General features: G+C 37.1%; 6 protein-coding genes across 11 annotated transcripts; 3 read left to right on the forward strand and 3 right to left on the reverse strand.

The window, feature by feature from the left end:
• LOC104762559 (vesicle-associated membrane protein 721) lies at nucleotides 960–2,888 on the reverse strand. Its single transcript, XM_010485881.1, has 5 exons — nucleotides 2,543–2,888; nucleotides 1,888–2,029; nucleotides 1,676–1,796; nucleotides 1,498–1,560; nucleotides 960–1,339 (listed from the first exon to the last, which is right to left on the reverse strand). The coding sequence occupies exons 1-5, from the start codon at nucleotides 2,730–2,732 to the stop codon at nucleotides 1,196–1,198; spliced, it is 660 nt and encodes a 219-aa protein (XP_010484183.1). The 5' UTR covers nucleotides 2,733–2,888; the 3' UTR covers nucleotides 960–1,195.
• Nucleotides 4,859–6,528, forward strand: LOC104762565 (putative vesicle-associated membrane protein 726). 2 transcript variants are annotated; one of them, XM_019243276.1, is made up of 5 exons: nucleotides 4,859–5,295; nucleotides 5,573–5,714; nucleotides 5,788–5,908; nucleotides 5,994–6,056; nucleotides 6,160–6,528. In XM_019243276.1, the coding sequence occupies exons 1-4, from the start codon at nucleotides 5,088–5,090 to the stop codon at nucleotides 6,054–6,056; spliced, it is 534 nt and encodes a 177-aa protein (XP_019098821.1). In that variant the 5' UTR covers nucleotides 4,859–5,087; the 3' UTR covers nucleotides 6,160–6,528. The 2 variants fall into 2 exon arrangements, with proteins under 2 accessions (XP_019098821.1, XP_019098822.1); XM_019243277.1 differs by having other exon boundaries at nucleotides 4,859–5,277.
• LOC104762576 (protein SULFUR DEFICIENCY-INDUCED 2-like) lies at nucleotides 6,574–8,086 on the reverse strand. The gene is made up of 4 exons (XM_010485894.2): nucleotides 7,888–8,086; nucleotides 7,571–7,783; nucleotides 7,309–7,464; nucleotides 6,574–7,210 (listed from the first exon to the last, which is right to left on the reverse strand). Exons 1-4 carry the CDS (start codon nucleotides 7,999–8,001, stop codon nucleotides 6,782–6,784), a joined length of 912 nt encoding a protein of 303 aa, XP_010484196.1. The 5' UTR covers nucleotides 8,002–8,086; the 3' UTR covers nucleotides 6,574–6,781.
• On the forward strand, nucleotides 11,406–12,095 carry LOC104762585. Of its 2 annotated transcripts, none has more exons than XR_763532.2 (2): nucleotides 11,406–11,739; nucleotides 11,904–12,095. XR_763532.2 is itself a non-coding variant. In XM_010485909.2 (2 exons), the coding sequence occupies exon 1, from the start codon at nucleotides 11,505–11,507 to the stop codon at nucleotides 11,682–11,684; it is 180 nt and encodes a 59-aa protein (XP_010484211.1). In that variant the 5' UTR covers nucleotides 11,406–11,504; the 3' UTR covers nucleotides 11,685–11,702; nucleotides 11,904–12,095. The 2 variants fall into 2 exon arrangements, 1 of the variants encoding a protein (XP_010484211.1); XM_010485909.2 differs by having other exon boundaries at nucleotides 11,406–11,702.
• Nucleotides 12,171–15,369, reverse strand: LOC104762596 (ankyrin repeat domain-containing protein 13C-like). The gene is made up of 2 exons (XM_010485921.2): nucleotides 12,922–15,369; nucleotides 12,171–12,831 (listed from the first exon to the last, which is right to left on the reverse strand). Exons 1-2 carry the CDS (start codon nucleotides 14,545–14,547, stop codon nucleotides 12,463–12,465), a joined length of 1,995 nt encoding a protein of 664 aa, XP_010484223.1. The 5' UTR covers nucleotides 14,548–15,369; the 3' UTR covers nucleotides 12,171–12,462.
• LOC104762630 (E3 ubiquitin-protein ligase RNF12) lies at nucleotides 16,411–19,747 on the forward strand. Of its 4 annotated transcripts, none has more exons than XM_019243278.1 (9): nucleotides 16,411–16,564; nucleotides 16,954–17,676; nucleotides 17,770–18,220; nucleotides 18,311–18,415; nucleotides 18,583–18,783; nucleotides 18,873–18,964; nucleotides 19,051–19,150; nucleotides 19,253–19,351; nucleotides 19,440–19,747. In XM_019243278.1, exons 1-9 carry the CDS (start codon nucleotides 16,500–16,502, stop codon nucleotides 19,500–19,502), a joined length of 1,899 nt encoding a protein of 632 aa, XP_019098823.1. In that variant the 5' UTR covers nucleotides 16,411–16,499; the 3' UTR covers nucleotides 19,503–19,747. The 4 variants fall into 4 exon arrangements, with proteins under 4 accessions (XP_019098823.1, XP_019098824.1, XP_010484234.1 ...); XM_019243279.1 differs by having other exon boundaries at nucleotides 18,876–18,964; XM_010485932.1 differs by having other exon boundaries at nucleotides 18,317–18,415.

The raw sequence follows: 19,846 nt of genomic DNA on the forward strand, positions 1-19,846 counted from the left end.
AAAAATTTCCGACCTTGGTATGTCTCGTGAACAGTAGAGTAACCTGGACAAAATAGTCTCCTTGGGAATGACCTCTTCTTCTTGTTCCTCCTCCATAACGTGAACGACTTCCTTAACCGGCGAGAACCGTAACCAATCCTCGTCTTCAATTTCAACCCGGTTATTATCAATTTTGCTTCTCTTGTCAGAAGCTGGAGAGACTTCGTCGAGATTGACAATCGGATCGGAGATTAAACTCCTGGGTCGTTTAACACCGTTGATATTAATGGATTCCGATTGACGGACATGAGGCTCTTTCTGCGCGACGCGTTCTTCTTCTTCTTTTTCTTCATCGCCGTCGATTGGGTAAGGATACGGCGGCTCCTCGAAGTTTAGGTAGTCATCGTCTTCTTCTTCATAGTAATTAGAGTTGGCTTCGAGTAGCTCAAGCTCCTCCGGCAATGGTATATCGAATTCCATTCTCTGGTATGATCGGAATGTTGTTGGGAGTGGTGCTCCGTCAACATTAGTGAAAATCGGAATCTGGTGTGAGGTTGAGCGGGAACAATAGACAGTTTTAGCGGGAAAGCGGTGGCAGCAGGATCTCAAATTAGGTTTTCAGCCCATTAAATACTCGGCCCACTCTAAAATAGCCCATATGTATTGTTGTATTTGTACCACTATGCCTACATGATATTTGGTTGTTTCTAAATTTTTGCTAGTGATCACAGTTTGCTCCTTCAAGTTCAAGATTACTCGGGCGTTTTGCGAAGTTTTGTACAAACAACCTCGGAGGTGGTAAAAAATGGTATGCTTTTAAGTATAAATATACTGCCATATCACTAACGATATGTAGGCAGTGCCACTACTCTCATATAAATTTGAAGTTACCTCCTCACAAGTCACATCACGTCGTGTAATCGTCAATATCATCAAAATTATTAACATCAGTTCATTACTATCATCACCACAAAGCAATCTTCAGTCAACAAAATCATTTAATACTTTCCGATCTCTTGTCAAATACTGACTGGTTCGCAAGGGATCAATGTCATCAGATGCAAGCAATATAGCAAATGAGTAGCATACATATATGTCTATCTATACAAAACCAATTCAAGCAGAAACATTAGAATGAGGATCGAACAATAAAAGAGAAGGCCAGTACACGATGTACCGAGTGAGAAAGATCTCATAGGTTTTGAATATTATGGGCTTAACACTTAAAGCCATGGCAAACTGAGAGCACGATGATGAGAATCAGGGCGACAATGATGGCAAGAACTATCAGTTTTATCTTCATGTTCTGAAGCCACATCTTTCTTCTCATCTGCGTTCCCGTTGTTCTGAAATCTTGTGCCTGTAGCAATTGGGAGTTTAATAAGCACAAGATATGATGAAAGGATGAACCAGTTATGAACTCAAAGGTAGTTTGATATGCATGTTCAACTTTCTGTGTGAGTGTGTAGTCATATATATACTATACGTCTGAAGGAGATAAGTGCATGAGAGTCTAACCTGTGAGCGAAGATTTTCGGTTTTGTCCACCAAAAGCTCAATTTTCTCGCCACGGTCAAGAACCTGTAAATGAATAAGTTTCATTGGTAAACTGGCCTTTTTCATTCAACTTAGTATTACTAGATCGGATCAAGGATATAAATATATATATTGACGAAGGAAAGGATCAGATTCAAACCTTCTCGATGTTTTCCATCATTACACCCTTAACTTCTGACACTTGCGCCTTCACCTTAGCAAGCTTGCTAATCTCATCTGGATGATCCATGCAATACTGCATATGCTCTTTCAGTTTAGAGCTTCAGAATAACCAAAAAGGAATCATCAGTCCACAAATACGGAAGAGAAAACCGTTGAAATCAATAGAATAGATTAGAGAAGAGAAAGTACCCAAACTCCTTATTCAAGCTGTTAGCTTGAGCAGTTGCAGCCTTTCCACCACCATATCTCTTGTTAAAATCTTCTTTTACTCTTTCCAAGAAGGCCATCGGAATCTGCCTCCCAGCAGAATCAACCGCAACAACACAATAGGCTGCACAAGAAAAACAAAATCAATCTCATACAGCAGAAGACATTGATCTAATATGGCTACAACGAAAGGATAGTCACAACGATTACATATAACACCCCAGATTCATTGAAAATAAAAGGAGTAAAGCCCCATGACCTAAAAAAACAACAAGCAAATAAGATACGCAAATCAAGCCACCAGTAAAAACCCTATCACAGATCAATGCTGGTGTTTTCCCAAATAGTATCAACCAAAGCTACCACAGATTCCATCAAAAGCTGAGTAAAAAGTATACGCAATGCTCTACAGAGATCTATACAATGAATAGAGATCAAACCCTAAAAGCGTTTGTTCAGGGGTTTCCTGAGAGAAATCAGATACACAAATCCACACGAATCTATAGATAAATCGTGCATAAGTTAGGGGAAACAAACAGAATAAACCTAGATAGAAATCGAGGCAAGCATTGGAGTGGTGTAACGATTAAAGAAGAAGACATCAAAACCTAGATCAAAAACAAAAAAGCTGACTTACTGAAACCATCTTCGACAAGGTAGTTGAAGGTGTGACCGTCGCAGTTGTAGGTGAACTTGTTGTTGGAAGACGGAAGCTTCTGGAGGCACTGAGCAGCGATCGAGGTGAAATTACCTTTGAAATCAGTGAACTCGACGAGGATCACCGTGCCGCGAGCAACGAAACTGTAGATCAGAGATTGTTGCGCCATTATTTTCTTTCCCTAAATCTCCGATCCAATCGACCGTCCGATCAGAGAATCTTTTTTTATAGGCGGTCGCGAAAAAAGAAAAAAAAGAAAAAAAAAACTACAGATCTAGAAGACTAGCAAACAACCAAACGAGGACTAAAGTGGACAAGGAGAGAAGAGAAAAAAAAAAAAAGTAAAGGAGCCAAGGGTAATATTGTCATTTAACGTAATCAGATTTGGGTATAAATAAGGTATAAAACCTAGAAGTATAAGGACTAAAAAACAATTTCGGAACCTGAGAGATCTAATCAAATCTCGAGAATTTTGGACCCACCGGATCGAGCCAAAAAGCTCGTGGAGTCTGCGAATGGCAAAATAGTAATAGTAAACTACCAATTTTAGGACATGTTTCAGGTCCCATGGTCGACGAGAAACACAGAGCCTGTCTCTGTCTTCTTCTTCAAAATATCTCCTTTTTCGTTTCGAAATTCATCATTGATCCCAGTCTTAACTCAGTTACAGATTTGAACAAAAGGTTTATTATTTAACAGAGAAACATAGTGTTTTATAACTCGTAGTAGATAAGAGAGATAATAAGGGTACAAAGCATAAAGAAAGTTTTCTTATAACTAATTCTCAAATAATCATAACTAAGTTTTCTTAATTCTTACAATAAAAGCTAACCTATTAGCCATATACTAACAAGAAATTTGACATTTTCACTCTTGTTTTTTGCTAAAAAGAATAGTGGGTTCGGTTTCTTGCTAAGGGAAACAAACGGCCATAACAAGGAAATAAGCCTCTTCTTCTTTTTTTGTAGTGGTTTCAAAATTTTGCGGACGGGAGCTCATATAGTCATTATCTCTTGTCATCGAAAACGTATAATCGCTATGCATTATTTAGAACCGGCTAAATTATTTTGTTTAAAGTGTTCCTAAATATATGATCAACAATCAAAATCAACATCAAATAATTTTAAAAAACTTTAGTAGTTAGAACTTAGAAGGTCGGTGAATTGGAATGCAAGTAAAGGTTATGTTGTTGCAACATTATATTATTGATCATTCTTTAAGTAACATAACTACTTTTAGGCCTGGACATTCGGGTTCGGGTCAGGTATTTCGGATTTTCGGGTATTTCGGTAAAGGGGTTCTAGACCCATTCGGGTATTTTTAGTATTCGGTCTGGTTCGGGTAAACACCCATCAGGTTCGGATCGGGTTCGGGTACTCCAATTCAATCCGAAATTAAGTAAATCAAACTCAATTTCATTCAATAATCAGGAATTAGTGGCTTGACCATCGATGCTTCTCACTGGCCAAACACATAACGCACGAGTTTGTTGTTTTTTTCTCATACCATTCCTATACTACTTGTTTTGACTGAGAATTTGAGATGAACGAAGTTTCTTTCTAATTGTCCATCTTCTCAATCTCTTTTTAAATTCTATTAAAAAAATGAAAGTTGTACATATTAATATATAAATACTAGAGATTTTAGAACTAATCAAAGATATTAAAGTGGCAAAATGATTAGAATGCACCATCTAGATGTTTTAGGTCATGGGTTCAAATTTCATTAATGACTATTTTTGCACTATATTTATATACGTTCGGGTTAATTCGGGTACCCGTTCAAATATCGGATAATACCCGATCTCAATAAATTCTAGACCCATTCGGGTATTTAAAAATTTCGGATACGAGTTCGGATCGGGTTTTTCGGATCAGGTTCGGATCGGATTTTTCGGATTGATCATTCTTTAAGTAACGTAGTCTACTTTCATGAATAACTTGCAACCAAAAAAAAGAACAAGTCAAACTTTGAGAAATTTTAACAACTAAAACATCCCTTATACTTTGTATATTGCAATTATCTTAATTGATTTCCACTTTAGATTTTTTATCTCTTAGAAGTTCATCCAATAATTTATCCACTGTAGACATATGAGATGTATTTTGTTTTATATTTTTTTTTGTGTGAATAAAATAATTAACAATTGAATTGAAATCGATCCACCGTGGCGTAAAAAGTAAAAATATCACAACAATTAATACGCGACCATAGAAGATTGAATTTATTTTGTTAGTTACCTTTATAATATTTAAAATTCGAAATTTGAACGTTAGGAAAAAGGAAAAGGAAAAATTAAAGTCAGTGTTTGTCGCGCAAATCGAGCGTTCTCATACAATAATATTTTTGTTATCTCTTCTTCTCCGATCTCTGCGTCCTGCTCTCTCTATGGCTACCACCCCTCGTTTGTTTTTCTTTTTTCTTTTACATCGTTTACTAATCTCTCTGAACCAGTTTGTGGTGTTGTTAATTAGTGTTCCTTTTTTTCTTTTTTTCTTTCTCTTTGTTATCAACTTAAGAAAGAATGGGACAACAATCGTTGATCTACAGCTTCGTCGCTCGTGGTACGGTGATCCTCGTAGAATATACCGAGTTCAAAGGTAATTTCACCTCCGTAGCCGCTCAGTGCCTACAGAAGCTTCCGTCCTCGAACAATAAGTTTACCTACAATTGCGACGGTCACACTTTCAATTACCTCGCTGATAATGGCTTCAGTATGTCTCTCTCTCCCGGTATCAAAACACGTTCGCCTGTTTATTTTGCCTCGATTCGTTTTCTTTTCTTCTTATTTTCGATCTTCATGTTCTAGATCAATGTATCTTGCGGAATTGTTTACATATGTGAATCTTTGGTTATTTTCTCATGCATGTCTTTGTTGGATGTAATCTTTGGTCATTTGATATTGTGTTAGGTAGCCTTTTTGATACTCTGTTTTTGGGAATCAACGTTTATGTATCAGATGGGATGTGGTGTGTAAGAGATCTTTTCATTCTCTCTTTTGTTATGCAGCCTATTGTGTTGTTGTTGTGGAATCTGCTGGGAGGCAGATACCAATGGCTTTCTTGGAGCGAGTCAAGGAGGATTTTAGCAAGAGATATGGTGGTGGCAAAGCTTCCACTGCTAAAGCCAACAGCTTGAACAGAGAATTCGGGTATCACCATAACTATACTCCAACTCCATCTTTTGTGGTTCTGTTTTTTAAAACTGGTTTTGTTGTAATTCAGGTCTAAACTGAAGGAGCACATGCAGTACAGTGCGGATCATCCTGAGGAGATTAGCAAACTGTCCAAGGTTAAGGCTCAAGTGACTGAAGTGAAGGGTGTTACGATGGAGAACATTGAGAAGGTTAGCATAGTAATACATGTCTTCTTTGAAAACTCATCACATGTAAGCTGAATGTGTTTGTGTCGGCAATTCATTCCCATTGCAGGTCCTTGACCGTGCTGAGAAAATCGAGCTATTAGTTGACAAAACAGAGAACCTTCGCTCATAGGTTAGTAACCACATCTCTAATACGGCATAAACACTACATATAGACATCTTATCAAGTGGTAACATGCTCTTCTTCTTTTTTTTTTCTGAATATTTTACAAAAGGCTCAAGATTTTAGAACACAAGGAACAAAGATGAAAAGAAAGTTGTGGTTTGAAAACATGAAGATAAAGCTCGTAGTCTTTGGTATCGTCATTGCTTTGATTCTCATCATCATTTTGTCGGTTTGCCGTGGCTTCAAGTGTACTTAAACTCGATCCAGATGGATATCTCAGACCAACATTGCTACTAATCTGATTAGAGATCCTCCCAGTATAGTTTATCCCTTTTTCTCGTTCTCTTTTGTATTTTCCTACTTTTAGGCATAACAAATGTGACTCGGTACCAAGAATGATCCCTAGGAAACCAACTGTTTTTTGAGCATTTCTTTGATTTACTTACTATATAGGTCAGGCTTTTATACTTTTGTATTATTCTACATGATGTCTAACGATCAGCTTTATATTCTTCCAACTAAATTGACACATGATCTGATCCCTTTATATTTTACAGATATAACATCAACTATTTGGAATGAGATTCTATTTGACATTACAGTGATAACAGATAACGACACCCAAAACAAAAGCTTACAAGAAGTAAACTCTATATTACTACATTCTTCTAACCAAAAAGTTTCTATTCCGTATTCAAACCATAAAAATCACAAAAACACACAGAGAATCATCAACAAGCTAATTGATCTCTCAGTGGTAAGATTTCTTCGAAAATCGGAAGTCTTCTTGTCCTATAAGGCCTCCTCCATTCTTTCACAAAATCATCAAACCCTTCAACAACTGCAATCTCATCCATACCAACATCACATTCCACAGACACAGAAGCTAAAACCGGTGCTTCCTTCTCCTGTGGATCTAGCTCACTCAAAATCTCTTGAACCCGAGCTTTCAACCTCGGATCACCAAACCCATCTTTGTTCTCTGTTAGTACATGAAGAGAGAGAATCGACCTCGCCTCATCGTACTTCCCTTGTTTGATAAGACATGTGCATAAATTACAAGCCTTGTTAGCATCTGGCTCTATCACTTGAGCTTTCCTGTAAACGGTTTCAGCCGCTGTGTAGTCCCGTAGCTGCATATAAGCCCATCCCAAGTTTCCCTATAACACCACACAATCATTCATTCTCATTAGTTCATACATAGATCAAGAAAGAGACTTCAGAAATCTAAACGAGACTAATGAGATAAAAATCATACCAAGATCCTAGAGGTTTCTTTCTCGACCGTGACCTGAAATTTCTTGCCATGAGATCTGGCAGTCTTTGTTGGTTTGCCATTGAAAGCTTCTCCTTGATATATCATCCAAAGCTTTTGCTTCAATAACTCAACTTGCTCTTCAATCCTCCCACATTTCTGCTCAGAATTCAAAATCCTAATATTGTCAATTTCACAACCTAAGAATAACTAAGTATAAAGAAGAGAACCAAATTAACAAGAGAAAGGAGATTATTATATATACCTTAAAAAGATCGATGAGGACATTGTCTAGTGATTCTTGAGCTTGCCTAGAACAAAGATCTCTAAAGGAATGAATAGCTTCAATGGCTTCCTCAGCTCTATTCTGTTGTTTCATCAACAAAGCCATGTCTTTAAGAGCACTATCAACTCTATCTCTCGCTTTAATCGCTCTCCAAAACAACTTTATCGCTGCTTCTGCATCTTTCTCCACCAGCTGAACCAACCAAAAACATCAATCCAAAATCTTTTAAAAAATCAGTTTCCTCAGCCAGAGCAAATATAGTATTAAACCACAAATCGTTTTGGTGTGTTCTTTACCTGAACATGTTTGGCTCGGACATAAGGACTGTCACCGTGAGGTAGCTTATGGACAACGTTGTACGCTGCCGAAGAGTCAACACCTCCTCTCCTCTGAACCATGGTCATCATCATAACAGACTCTGTTTTATCTCTTTTCTATCAGAATTCTAAATGAAGAAACCTACTTTTTCTCTCTTTCTAGGGGGGGTGGTGGTTGTGTGAGGAAATAGTTATATTGTGGAAGAAGAAGACGGAACCTGGACGGGTTATAGTCTTGGTTCATTATCGTCAACTGGATCTAAAATACCGAGTGCTGGTCGTTTTTTTAACCTATAAAATATTGCCACGTACCCTATCCGTCCCCATTATTCTCTCACGACTTCGAGACTTGGCCAAATTTTGTTTTTTGTTTTGATTTTTCTTTTTCAGTTAGGTCTTTATTGTTTAGATAACAGCCCACCATCCTTAACTGTGTGTTTGCCGCTGAATGTGGTATTTTAATGCAAAAAACCTTCATATAACAAAAAAAAATATATATATATTTCTTTTGATAAAACAAAACTTTGAGTTTTGGGATTAGTGTGGTGATTATTTAGCGTCGAAACCAAAAAAATGTGGTTATTATATATAATTAAGGTTATCTAGAAGTAAAAATAGAAAATAAACATCAGCCAATGTGTTTCAAAGTCCGAATTTTTTACCTTTTCTAAAATTATGTCAAATTTTATGCTATATATTTTTTTTTTAAGTTCCATGTTTGACATATTTTAGTTTTCAGGGGTTTTTTTAATTGAAAGGAAAAATAATAATAAAGCGTCACAAATATCTTTCCCTTCCATCTGTACTGTTCATTTCGAATTCAAAGCAAAGAGATGGACCCACGTGTTACTAATCAGGTGGCCGTACGTGTCGCGTTTACTTTTCATACACGACGACTTTGCTTTCTTTTAAAATAACGTTTGGGTACTAGTATAAGTTTTTCATTTTTTCAATTTTTCAATTTGGCCCTTATATTTTTTGTTTAGTTGAAAATTTATCATCGGACCATTATAAATCATTAATTCAAAAACATTACGCGTTTATTAACGTATCATTCATTATATTTTGTGAAGAATCTTATAGAAATGTCAAGAAAAAGGTGATACTTTTCGTGATAATATAGACATTTTTTAAATAATGATATTAGAGGCCTATTTGTAAGATTTTAATTATTGAATTTCAAACATAGGTAATTTAGTCATTTTCATTAAAATGGATCTGAACTGAAAAAATAGAACCAAAGAGAAAAAGGTAGAAATTAGAGAGCGTAGAAAATAACTAAATAAAGTGATAGGGCTAATGAAAACATCATACTGATAATTCATTCATAGCCACGCCTTAGCATTCTTTGTTAGCTGTTATTATTACTAACTATGGCCCCAATGCCAACATATATAACAACATATACCTTCATCATCGTTTTATTTGTGTTTATACTAATACTAGATATAAAGTTGTAGATGGAGGTTTATTCACTGTAAAACCACAAATTTACATATTCTTTTTTGAGAATTAACAAAAAAACTATAGTTTATTTGGACCTTAAATGCACCGGTGGTGGACGGCAATCTGTTAGTATCGTCGCCGATGATTAGTAACATGACACTGATAATTATCATCATCTTCGTCTTTTTGTTTCTTTTTTTCGTCTAAGTTCTATAGATCTACTTACATTCAATGCCTCTCGGAATAATAATACATTGATCATATCATGATGATACTATTTTTTCTTTTTTTTTTGGTTGAGTAATTAAAATACACTAGAAAATCGGTTTGTGCGTTGCCGCAAGGATTTTTTTTTTTTTTTTTAAGATTAACATTGCTAAGCCATGTTTTAGAGACGAAATTTGATTATAGACCTCTATTTGGAGCTATTTCGATTTTAGAATTTACAAACTGATTTCTACGACTATTTATTTTTTTGATTGATCAGGTTTTGTGAAAAATATTTTTACAATCTCTTATAATCTAATCATTAAAAAAAAAAAAATGGATGCGTTAGGTGAGTTAAATCTTTGCATGAAATAGGAAAGTGCTAAAGTGTATACACAAATTGGGATTACCTAACATTTTTCCCCAGCTTCTTCCACATTACAATCGTCACCTTGGCAAAGAGATCATAATTTGTGTTGCTAACCAAATCTTAATCTCAATATAAATATGTATGCACCCAAAAAAAAACTTTAAACTCCATGGTTAGTTCTGTTTCGGCCCAATGTAGTGACCCTTATTTGTAAAAAAAGAACCAAAACAGGTGAAACAATGTGAAGGTGATATTTTTCGTGATAGTATAGCCTTTTTTCCTAGTAATGATATTAGAGGCCTATCTGTAAGATTTTAATCATTGAATTTGAAACATAAGTAATTTAGTCATTTTCATTACAATGAATCTGAATTGAAAAAAATAGAACCAAGGACAGATGAAACGATGTCTTTGGGAAAAAGGCGGAAATTAGAGGGCGTAGAAAAGAACTAATTAAAGTTTAATTCATTCGATCGCCACGCCTTAGCCTTCTTTGTTAGCTGTTATTATTACTAAGTTTGGCCCAATGCCAACATAACAACATATACCTTCATCATCTTTTTATTTGTGTATATACTATTACTAACTATAGTAAGATGTGCGTTCACAAAAAAAAAAAAAAAAGTAAGTTGTACAGTGTATATAATATATCGATATAGCAAGCATCAAGTGTATACAACAAATACATGCTATGTTTAGTATACTATATACACAATGACACATGGATAAGATACTGTTGTATGCAAACAAACCAAATGGAAACTTTTCTTTGGGTGTAAACAGTTGGTAATTGAAATGTTATATGATTATGCAGTTTAGACATTTTTTAAGGATAGCATGTATATGTATATACATCCATATTTAATATTTTGTATATTATAGGCACATTATAAAGATGATGAGCTAAGTCGCTAACGTTATTCTACAAAATGTATGGGTTTTGTGCTAGCTTTAGTAATTGGCAATGATTGAATATTTGAATTTGGTTTATATAGTTTATACATTTTAAACTACTGCTTCTTTGACATGTAATGTAGAACGCTCATCTGGACCAACTTGTCCATTGTTTGTTTAAAGATCCAATACCAACTTATATTTTTCCTGAATGAAACCCGAAACTTGTTGAAAAAAAAAGAAAAGCAAGAATTGGAAACCCCACAAAAGCGATCCCAAATGCCAAAAATGCATCATTGCCTAAACCCACAAAACATTAACACTTAATTACTCTCTTTCTCCTTTTCCTCATGCCTTTTCTTCTCATTACCATCTCTCATTTTCTTCCACGCATCATCTTACAACCCTAATCACACATACGGCAAACCCCAAACAGAGTTCCTTATTTTTTTATTTTTTTTTTGTCTTTTGTTTGATAAATCTCTTTTGTCTTAGTTAGAGAGTTTGTCTTCAATTGAGTACTACGGGACGGGTTTGGATCGAAATCAGGTCATTAACTTGGACCACCTGGCGACATCAACAAGAGAAAAGTGTTCGGCTTTGGTCCGGTCGTGTTACGTACCTTCAAGAACTACTTGTTCCGACGATATTATTAATAAATCGAACACAAAAGTCGAAGATGCTGGTCGTCTTGGCTTCCGAGGAGGGGGAGGAGGAGGAAGACGGAGGCGACAACATCAGCCGCCTAAGAGACACAGCGGAAGAAGCTGCACCGCAGTCTCCAGCGAGCCTTGCCGTCTCAAAAGCATCCTTAAGATCAAAACGGAGGCGGAGAAAAGCGTGGATCAGAGGAAAGTAAGCTGGCCTGATGCTCACGGTAAAGATATTGCCCATGTTCAAGAGTTTGAGCTTAGGTAAACTAAGTCTAGACATACAAAAGTTACTCTGTTTTTGGATGATGGATTTGATTTTGTAACTCAGCTAGTTAACTTTGGTTATTAGGAAACCCGTTAATTACCGGTTTACGTTAAACCGGTAAAAATGACATTTAACATGCGTTGGTGGAATTATTTTGCAGCGCATCCGAGGACGGAGAACATGCAGGATATTCTAAAAGAAAATATTGTGGTGTCTGTATAATCCAGTGACATTATTTATCCCTTTTGATTTGTGTTTTTCTTTCTCATTAGCACTGCGTCTGAACTGCGTGTTGATTCTACTAGACAGTTTCGTGAATCCATCATTGAGTAAAAATGACCTAGGAACTCCAGACACTTGAGAAATAGTGAAATTTAATTTGATCTCATACCAAGTTACCAACAATTGCAGCTTATTTCAAGATATATATAATAATCATATGCAACGATTAATACCAAAAGACAGAGAAAGAATCATAAGCAAATATAAATAAAGTCACAACAGCATTAACCCACATCATTCCTCAATTTCGCCCACCCACTATATATTTAAATTGAATCTGTTTTTTCCCTGGTTTATTAGTACAAGAACCAGGAAAAAAGTTCCATTTGTTTTTTCTTTTTCTTCCGGTAGTAATATAATCTGCTAGATTTTTCCTATTTCAGTATTTTATGTTCTCAGAGACAAAGAAAGATGATCTTCTTACTTGTGTTACTCCTTCAGCTGATCTGAGTTGACTTACCCTTCTTAGCCTTATTCTTCTCTTGGATCTTCTTCTTCTTCTCTTCAGATGTGATCCAATTGTATCCCCTTGGAATTGCAAATGGGTCTTGATCGTTCTCGGCTTTACCGATATTAATAACTCCAGAGCTCGAGCTTGTTGATGGACGCTGGCTCGGTGTTTTGATCCACTGAAACCATGAGGAGGATGAGCCTGATGAGTTCTGTGTTTCTTCTCTAGGACTGTTCTGAACTGAAGAATTGGGACTTGATGGTGGCGTGACAAACTCATCTTCAATAGCTTCTAGCTCTTCAAACTTTGTAAATGTAACAAGTACTCTAATCGTAGGAATCACCGGAATAGCAACCTGCAGTAAGAAAATATCCAAATGAAATGAGCAACTAGTTGGACTAAAATGATGATTCTGATCACAGAAGGTTATATAAACAGAACAGACCTTGACTGGGAATGTTCCGGAAGGTAGTTTCGTAGTCATAAGCTCTCTCAAACGCCGAATCGCTTTGACTTTGTTTGCAAGGATATCAAGCAATGGAAGAAGTTCTTTTGTCTGTAATGGAAACCTCTCAGAAAGCCAAAGAACTGGTCTAAGCCCTTTCTTGTACTCGTTCTCTTTGCTTCCTTCTTTTCGCTTGCTACTTCCGCTGCCTTCTGATGTTGAAGCTGCTTTTGATGAATCTCTTAATCCTCGATTCTCGTCCCTCACAACAGTCTCCACCGTTGAGTGTCTTCCAGGTTTTATCGGTCTTCCTCCACGAGATGGAGAATCATCGTCTCCAAGAAGATCGCTTACTTTCTCATCGACACTAAGTGAACTTCTTGGAGGAACACTACTTCGTTTGTGCCCTTCCTCTCGTTTCCTCCATCCACTGAACCATCCTTTCTTCTCCTGTTTGCAATACCCGTTTCCATCCGTTACTGGAATCTCTCGCTCCTCGAAGGAACAACTATTCTGCTTTTGAGAAACCCTAGAGCTCTCGCTGTTAGAAGATTCTTCCGGTGAATCCAACTTGAGCGCTAACTCCAGCTGCTTCTTCTCGTCTTCCGTCAAGATATCTCCAAGATCCTCGCTTTCTGTATCGTTTTCTTGATTAGTGTTTGAGAAAAGCTCCTCATCGGTCATTGCACCCGGCACTCTTCTTGATTTTATACTAACAACTACGTTGTGCATATCATACACTTTAGCTTTCCACTGCCCAACCATCTCTGTCTTCTCTTGACGCCTCCATGTTAATTGCGGGAAGAGAACAGCTTGAGTAACATCGATCCCGGGTCTGAAAATGCTTGTCTTGGACATTGCAGCCACTTCTTGGCGAACTTCTTCTTCTGATGCCGCAGCTCCAGCGCCGTCTAAAGCATTCATTATCTCCTTATCTTTATGTGAAATCATAAGAAGAGAACCGGAAGGAACTTTACCATCCTCAGACCCATCTCCAAGAAAAAGTATAGTCTGATCTGATCTTTGAATCCTGAAACCATCAAAACCAGCCAACGTCATATCCGCTCTAAGATTTGCACCCCTCTTCCAAATCTTATAAGTATCCGAAGGCGCCACCCTTGAAATGAAAGGTATGACAGAACTCTCGAAATGGAAAGTGATCTCCATGTAGAAATCTCTCATTCTATGCATGGTAGCCAGAAGCCGAGGCAACCTCCTGCACCATTTAGCCCAAGCCAAAGGCTGATAATGCCTCACGATGATCATAGCGATCCTCTCTTCTCTACCACAAATAGCTTCTTGTAGTGCGCTCCATCCATGCTCATTCTGCAAGCTCCAATCAGCACCCGATGCCATAAGCATCTCCGCGGAGGTCTCATCACCGAGCTTCACAGCTAAATGGAGAGCCGTGTCTCGGTTCACGACGTCACGCCTGTCTATAATAGAAGCGATTGAATCAGCTTTTGTCTCTTCAGCTACAGAAGCTGCTTCATTCTTAACCTCAGAAGGGTCACGCATCTTAGGAAGAGCGGATAACAATTTCTTGAGACCAGCATAATCTCTGGTGACAACAGCGTGATGAACAGGGCTATGACCGTACTTGGTAACATCAATGCTGCTTGCCATATCTCTCACTAGTGGGATGGGATATAACAAACTAAAAGCTTTTTAAGGACTCAAAGAGAAACCTAACTCGAGTAGTTACATCATCTTAAAACCTAAAACCCTTTCAACCCAAGACCAATTTATAAACCTAATTGCAACCAAATCTGGAAAAATTGGAGATAAAACCCAAAACCCAAGCAAAATCCCCAAATGGCTAGAGGAAAGCCGACAGCTTTGAACAGATATAAGACGCTAGGAATCGAAATTCAAATCATTCAACAACCCGAAAAAACAGATCGAAATTGGAAATCCTAAACCCAGAAAAAAAAATATTTGCCAAAAAAGGAAACTTTTTGGTATACCCAGATCAAGAAGCAGAGAGACCAAAGAAGGACGATTGGATCAAAGAGCTGCTGCTACCAACCACCACAAGTAAGGGGAAGTTATCTTCCTTTTTATTTCGCTGTAGAGAGAAGAGAGCAAATGATTCTAGCCTTTCCCCGGAAAGCCAAAAAAAAACACACACAAAAAGAAGCCTCGAGATTCGTTGCTTCCGAGGAATCAGATCCGACCCAGATCGGGGAAAACCCACCCGAGAAGATTTGGTCTTGTGGAAAAAGAAGAGATCTAAAGCAGAGACAAGTACAAGAGTAAGATTTTTTCCAAGTTGTGGAAGAAAGGAATAAATTTTCTTGAGAGAGAGAGAGAGAGGCAGAGGAACCGAAGATGGACACGGTTCCTTTTGGCTGTCGTCTCTCCAATGGGAAGGTTCAAAGTCCCGGTCGGGAGGCTTACATGGAATCTTGAAACAACTTTACTAGTTTAGATTTCATAACCGTTAAAAGCTAGCTACCTCCTCCCCACTTTAATGAATATATTGAATTCAATAGTCAGATTTTATTATCAAAAGTCATAAGTAACAACAATTAGCATTATACATATTAGAAAATCATGTAGAACGAATTTACTAGAATTGAAACAAAACAAATATTAGAAATTAGTTACCAAACAAAATACTAAGAGTAATGTTTTTTTACTTTAAATAGTATACATTATATATATTGGATGGAGAAAAAGCCAAATTGAAAGGAAAAAAAAAAAAAAAGAGAGAAGATATTTCCTCGAATAATTCATTAAGAAACGGCCAAAATAATTGGTTTTGAGGCAATTGGTGACTTGATTATCCCAATAAATGATTTTATTGTACTATGTTTTTTTTTTGTTTTTCTTAGTTTTGCTATTAAACAAATCCCAAAGAAAAAAAGTACATTTGTCCTATATTTTTGTCAAAACTTACTTGATGATGATGAGTCATGAGTGCGTTCAATGCGTATGTAACTGATTTCGAATATATAGCTATTTTAAATTTTAAACTATATTAAATTGACTTTGAAAATCTATTTTATCGTTGAAAGCGAAACAATGCCGTAAATCTCAACCTCTAATATTAAGTAATCAAATTGTTAATATCAGTTTGCATTAGCTTATACTTTATGAAATTTTAAAGTATTTCGAAGCCACATATATAATGCATCAAAATAAGAATGGTATTTAGAGTTGTTAACAATACGACATAATCAAATTAGAATTGGACTCTAACTAGAGTTTTTTCTGTTGAAAACTTGTTTTTCTTTTTACTCGTATGACCAAATAATAATAATAATAATAATAATAATAATGTCTTATTTGTAAATATGTGTAGTGGATATACTGTTTACGAATACTATTCAAAATTGACTTGAGTAATTTGACCGCAGTTTAATTGTGTTAGCCAATTTAAATAAAAAAGAGGCATCTTTCTTTGTAAAAAAGCCCAACTTATTGGACCTTAAACCCAGTTTAAATTGTGTACGCCTACAGCATTAATTATCGATGAACCCGACCCAGTAATCCCTAACCCGACCCGGAATAATCTGAGGTCCAATCGTTGCACCCCCATTGAGGAAGAGGGGAGAGATAGGGCAGATTCATCGATGCAGTTAGCTCCGCATCGAACAACTAGGGTTTCGGTTCTCACTTTCGAATCACATTCAATCGGGTAATATTCCTATCTCCTTTTGTATTTCAGATTTGTTCTCTGCGATTATTTTTTTTTTTCTGGAGACGAAGATTTTTTGATTTTTTGATATTCTCGTTCTGGTGTATCTAAAATTCCCACGAATCTTCGTTTTTCTGGTAGTTTCGTTGGCTTAATCCCTCAGACAATAATTAATTTGAAGGCACGTCCATAAAAATTCTGCAAATTCCGATTGAAAAAGTTCTCTTGTGTGTTCTTAACGTTTGGTGAAATTGTGTTTGCTTTAAGTTATAATCTGAGGTTTTTGTTTTGAATAATCTCAAAACATCTCATTAATCAGAAAAAGTCTACTGCTAATTTACAATGCTTTCAATTTCTTAACTGTTTATTTTTGTTTTCAACTGTTTCAGGATGGAGAACACTGACTTTGACATGGTAATCACCATACCTGATACTCCAGATAGACCAGTACGAACTAGAGAGGTTAAGAGAAGACCACCTTCTCCAGAAGCACCAGTGAGATATCAAGGAGAAGAGGACCGTAATTACATTAGTGATAGAACCAGAGCAATCCTCGAAACTGGTGGAAACCGTGAAATTTCTGATACGCTAACTCGCTCGCGTGCTTCAGGAGGCACTTCTTTGTTTAGGAGACCAGCGGTTGAGAAGTATAAAGGGAAATCCATCTCCGTTGATCCATGCGGGGCTCGTGCAGAGAGGAATCCGGTTTTAAATCTAAATCAACTCAATGGACATGCTGCATCTAAAGACATAAATGGTTGTTCTCCTTTACGAGGTGATCATAACTCTTTTATGCTGCCTCCTGGGAATAGTAATAAGGGCAAAGAAAAAGCAGATTGTGGCTCTGTTTCTAATAGAGAAACAATTGACCTCTCCAGTGACAGACAACAGAACAGAGGCACTAAGAGATTGGTTAGACATGGCTGCATATCTCCACATGGAATAGCAGCTAGAGCTAGACTAGCTGCTGACACCAGTTCCAAGGAAACAGTTAGTGTGGAGCAGGAACTAGCTTCTGAAACTTCAACTTCCATTGGCATAAGAGAGATTGTTTCTGGAATTGATATTCACGGAAGGTCTAGAGGCAAAAGACCAGAAAGTTCGCGTAGCAGGTAATAGTTTTCCTTTATCTTCTTATATTAGATGTTTGTATGGATGGATATCAAAAGGATGTGGTGCTATAAGAGTTTTTATTCTTTGTATAGGGTGGCGAGTAGAGATGGGTCGGAGGGGTGGGTTAGTACGCGTAGCCGGAATCAGAGGGATGAGAGTGACACACGCGGAATTTGTAGTTTTGTTTCCGGACTTGATGTGCATGAAACCGGTGTGGTTGAAAGAGAAACAAGACAACAACGACGGCGGAGGAATGGATTTACTAGTTCAAGGGCTTCAAATGAGCCAGAAGTTACTGTTATTACATCTCCTGGGGAACCATCTAATTCAAGGCCACCACGAATTCAGAACCATCAAAGACGCAACACTCAAGTGTTGGAAATTGAAGATTCATCTCCTGAAGTACGGATCTTCGGCGGTCCTACACATATTGAAAACGGTGTATCTGATTTGAATGTAAGACAAATAGAAGCAGATGAGATTTTGGCCCGTGAATTGCAAGAACAGTTGTACCAAGAAGAGAGGTTGATCAGACATGAGCAGGTAGATCTCCGAGTTCCCTTTCTTTGGATGTCTTCTTTTATGTTCCATCCTTTTTATCAACTAAGGTTCTTATTTCGACTTGATACGTTGGAACAGATGGATTTAAACTTAGCCAGGATGTTGGAACAAGAAGAGAACTCTCTCCGTGCTTCTTCTAGTCGTTCTTCTACTCGTAATACCCGAAACTCTAGTACCGTAAGTGATGGACAACGAAACTTTTCTGTGTTGGCGTTTTTTAATCTGGTACTTTCGATTTGCTGTGTTTAGAGGCGGGACTAAACATTATCAAACAGTGCACTTGGCTTTAGGCTCCTTTTGAATATCTTACCCGCTGTTTTAATGCCAATGAATATTAATTACAGATTGCAGCAAACCCTGGTGGGAGAAGTCGCCTGGAAGCACGACTACAACAACGTTCTTTAAGGAGGCGATTGAATCCTCCACAGGCTCGTGCTCCTGTTAGAGCACCACCACGGGGTCGAGGTCATCGTTTAGGTCGTGCACCTGGTCTTTTAGACGGAGCTATGAATCTCAGTTTTCCAAATGATATGAGCTTTGACGAGGTACTCTTTTAACCATGTTTATATCCCTAATGTCGCTGATGTTCTATTAAGCATCATAACTAATAATCCTTTACCCCTTTTAAATGTAGCAGAGGTTGGATTTTTTGGAGGGACTAGAGAATGCTATTGAACACACCATTAGCAGTAGGAATCTTCTTCATATGGATCGTGACTTTAACGAGTATGGTATCTTGTATATTTGTCTCCTTATTTTACTATGATTCTTCAATAAGTGAAGCTTGATAGTTTTAACCATTTTTGATGCAGAGATGATTACGAAATGCTGCTAGCTCTTGATGATAACAACCATCGACATGGCGGCGCTTCTACTCAACGCATTAACGACTTACCAGAGTCTACAGTTCAGGTAAGCTAAAAGGTTCACATGTACAACACAGTTTTTTCATATCGAAATTTTGTTTACTAAAAAGCTTTCTCTTTGGTGTCATATGTTGGTGATAATATGCAGACTGATAAGTTTGAAGAAACGTGTGTTATTTGTCTGGAAACACCGACGATCGGAGACACCATACGTCATCTCCCCTGTTTGCACAAATTCCATAAAGATGTAAGTTTTTTACTGATTCGAATCAAAAACCCCTCCTTATTAGATATGAGAAATTCGAAATATCAACAATTGTTTATGAACTGTGCAGTGTATTGATCCGTGGCTAGGACGGAGTAAAGCATGTCCGGTTTGCAAATCCTCAGTTACTTGACAAGGTTCTCAAAACTCACCCGAGAACGTAATAAAAATTACCATTTTACCCTTCCAAACCGTGGATCTCTGGAATCATTTTCCTGGTAACTGGTAAGCCAGTCATTCTTCGCCATCGGTTTAGATGAACTCATGAAACGGTTTTTGTACTAGCGTTCTCGCGTGAGGAAGTAACTTTTTATCGCTGTGATTATTTTGTCAGGTTTAATTTCTTAGCTAATAAGAACTGTTAAAGTTAGTTGGTTTTAGTATTATCGCTTTAGTTTTTTCTGGTCTCGGTTAAACGTATACTTTTTTTAATTGCACAAGGCTTCAAAGTTCCTATATAAAACTAGTCTTACTAAG

The sequence above is a fragment of the Camelina sativa genome, chromosome 3, assembly GCF_000633955.1.
Source record: "Camelina sativa cultivar DH55 chromosome 3, Cs, whole genome shotgun sequence".
Classification (NCBI taxonomy): Eukaryota; Viridiplantae; Streptophyta; class Magnoliopsida; order Brassicales; family Brassicaceae; genus Camelina; species Camelina sativa.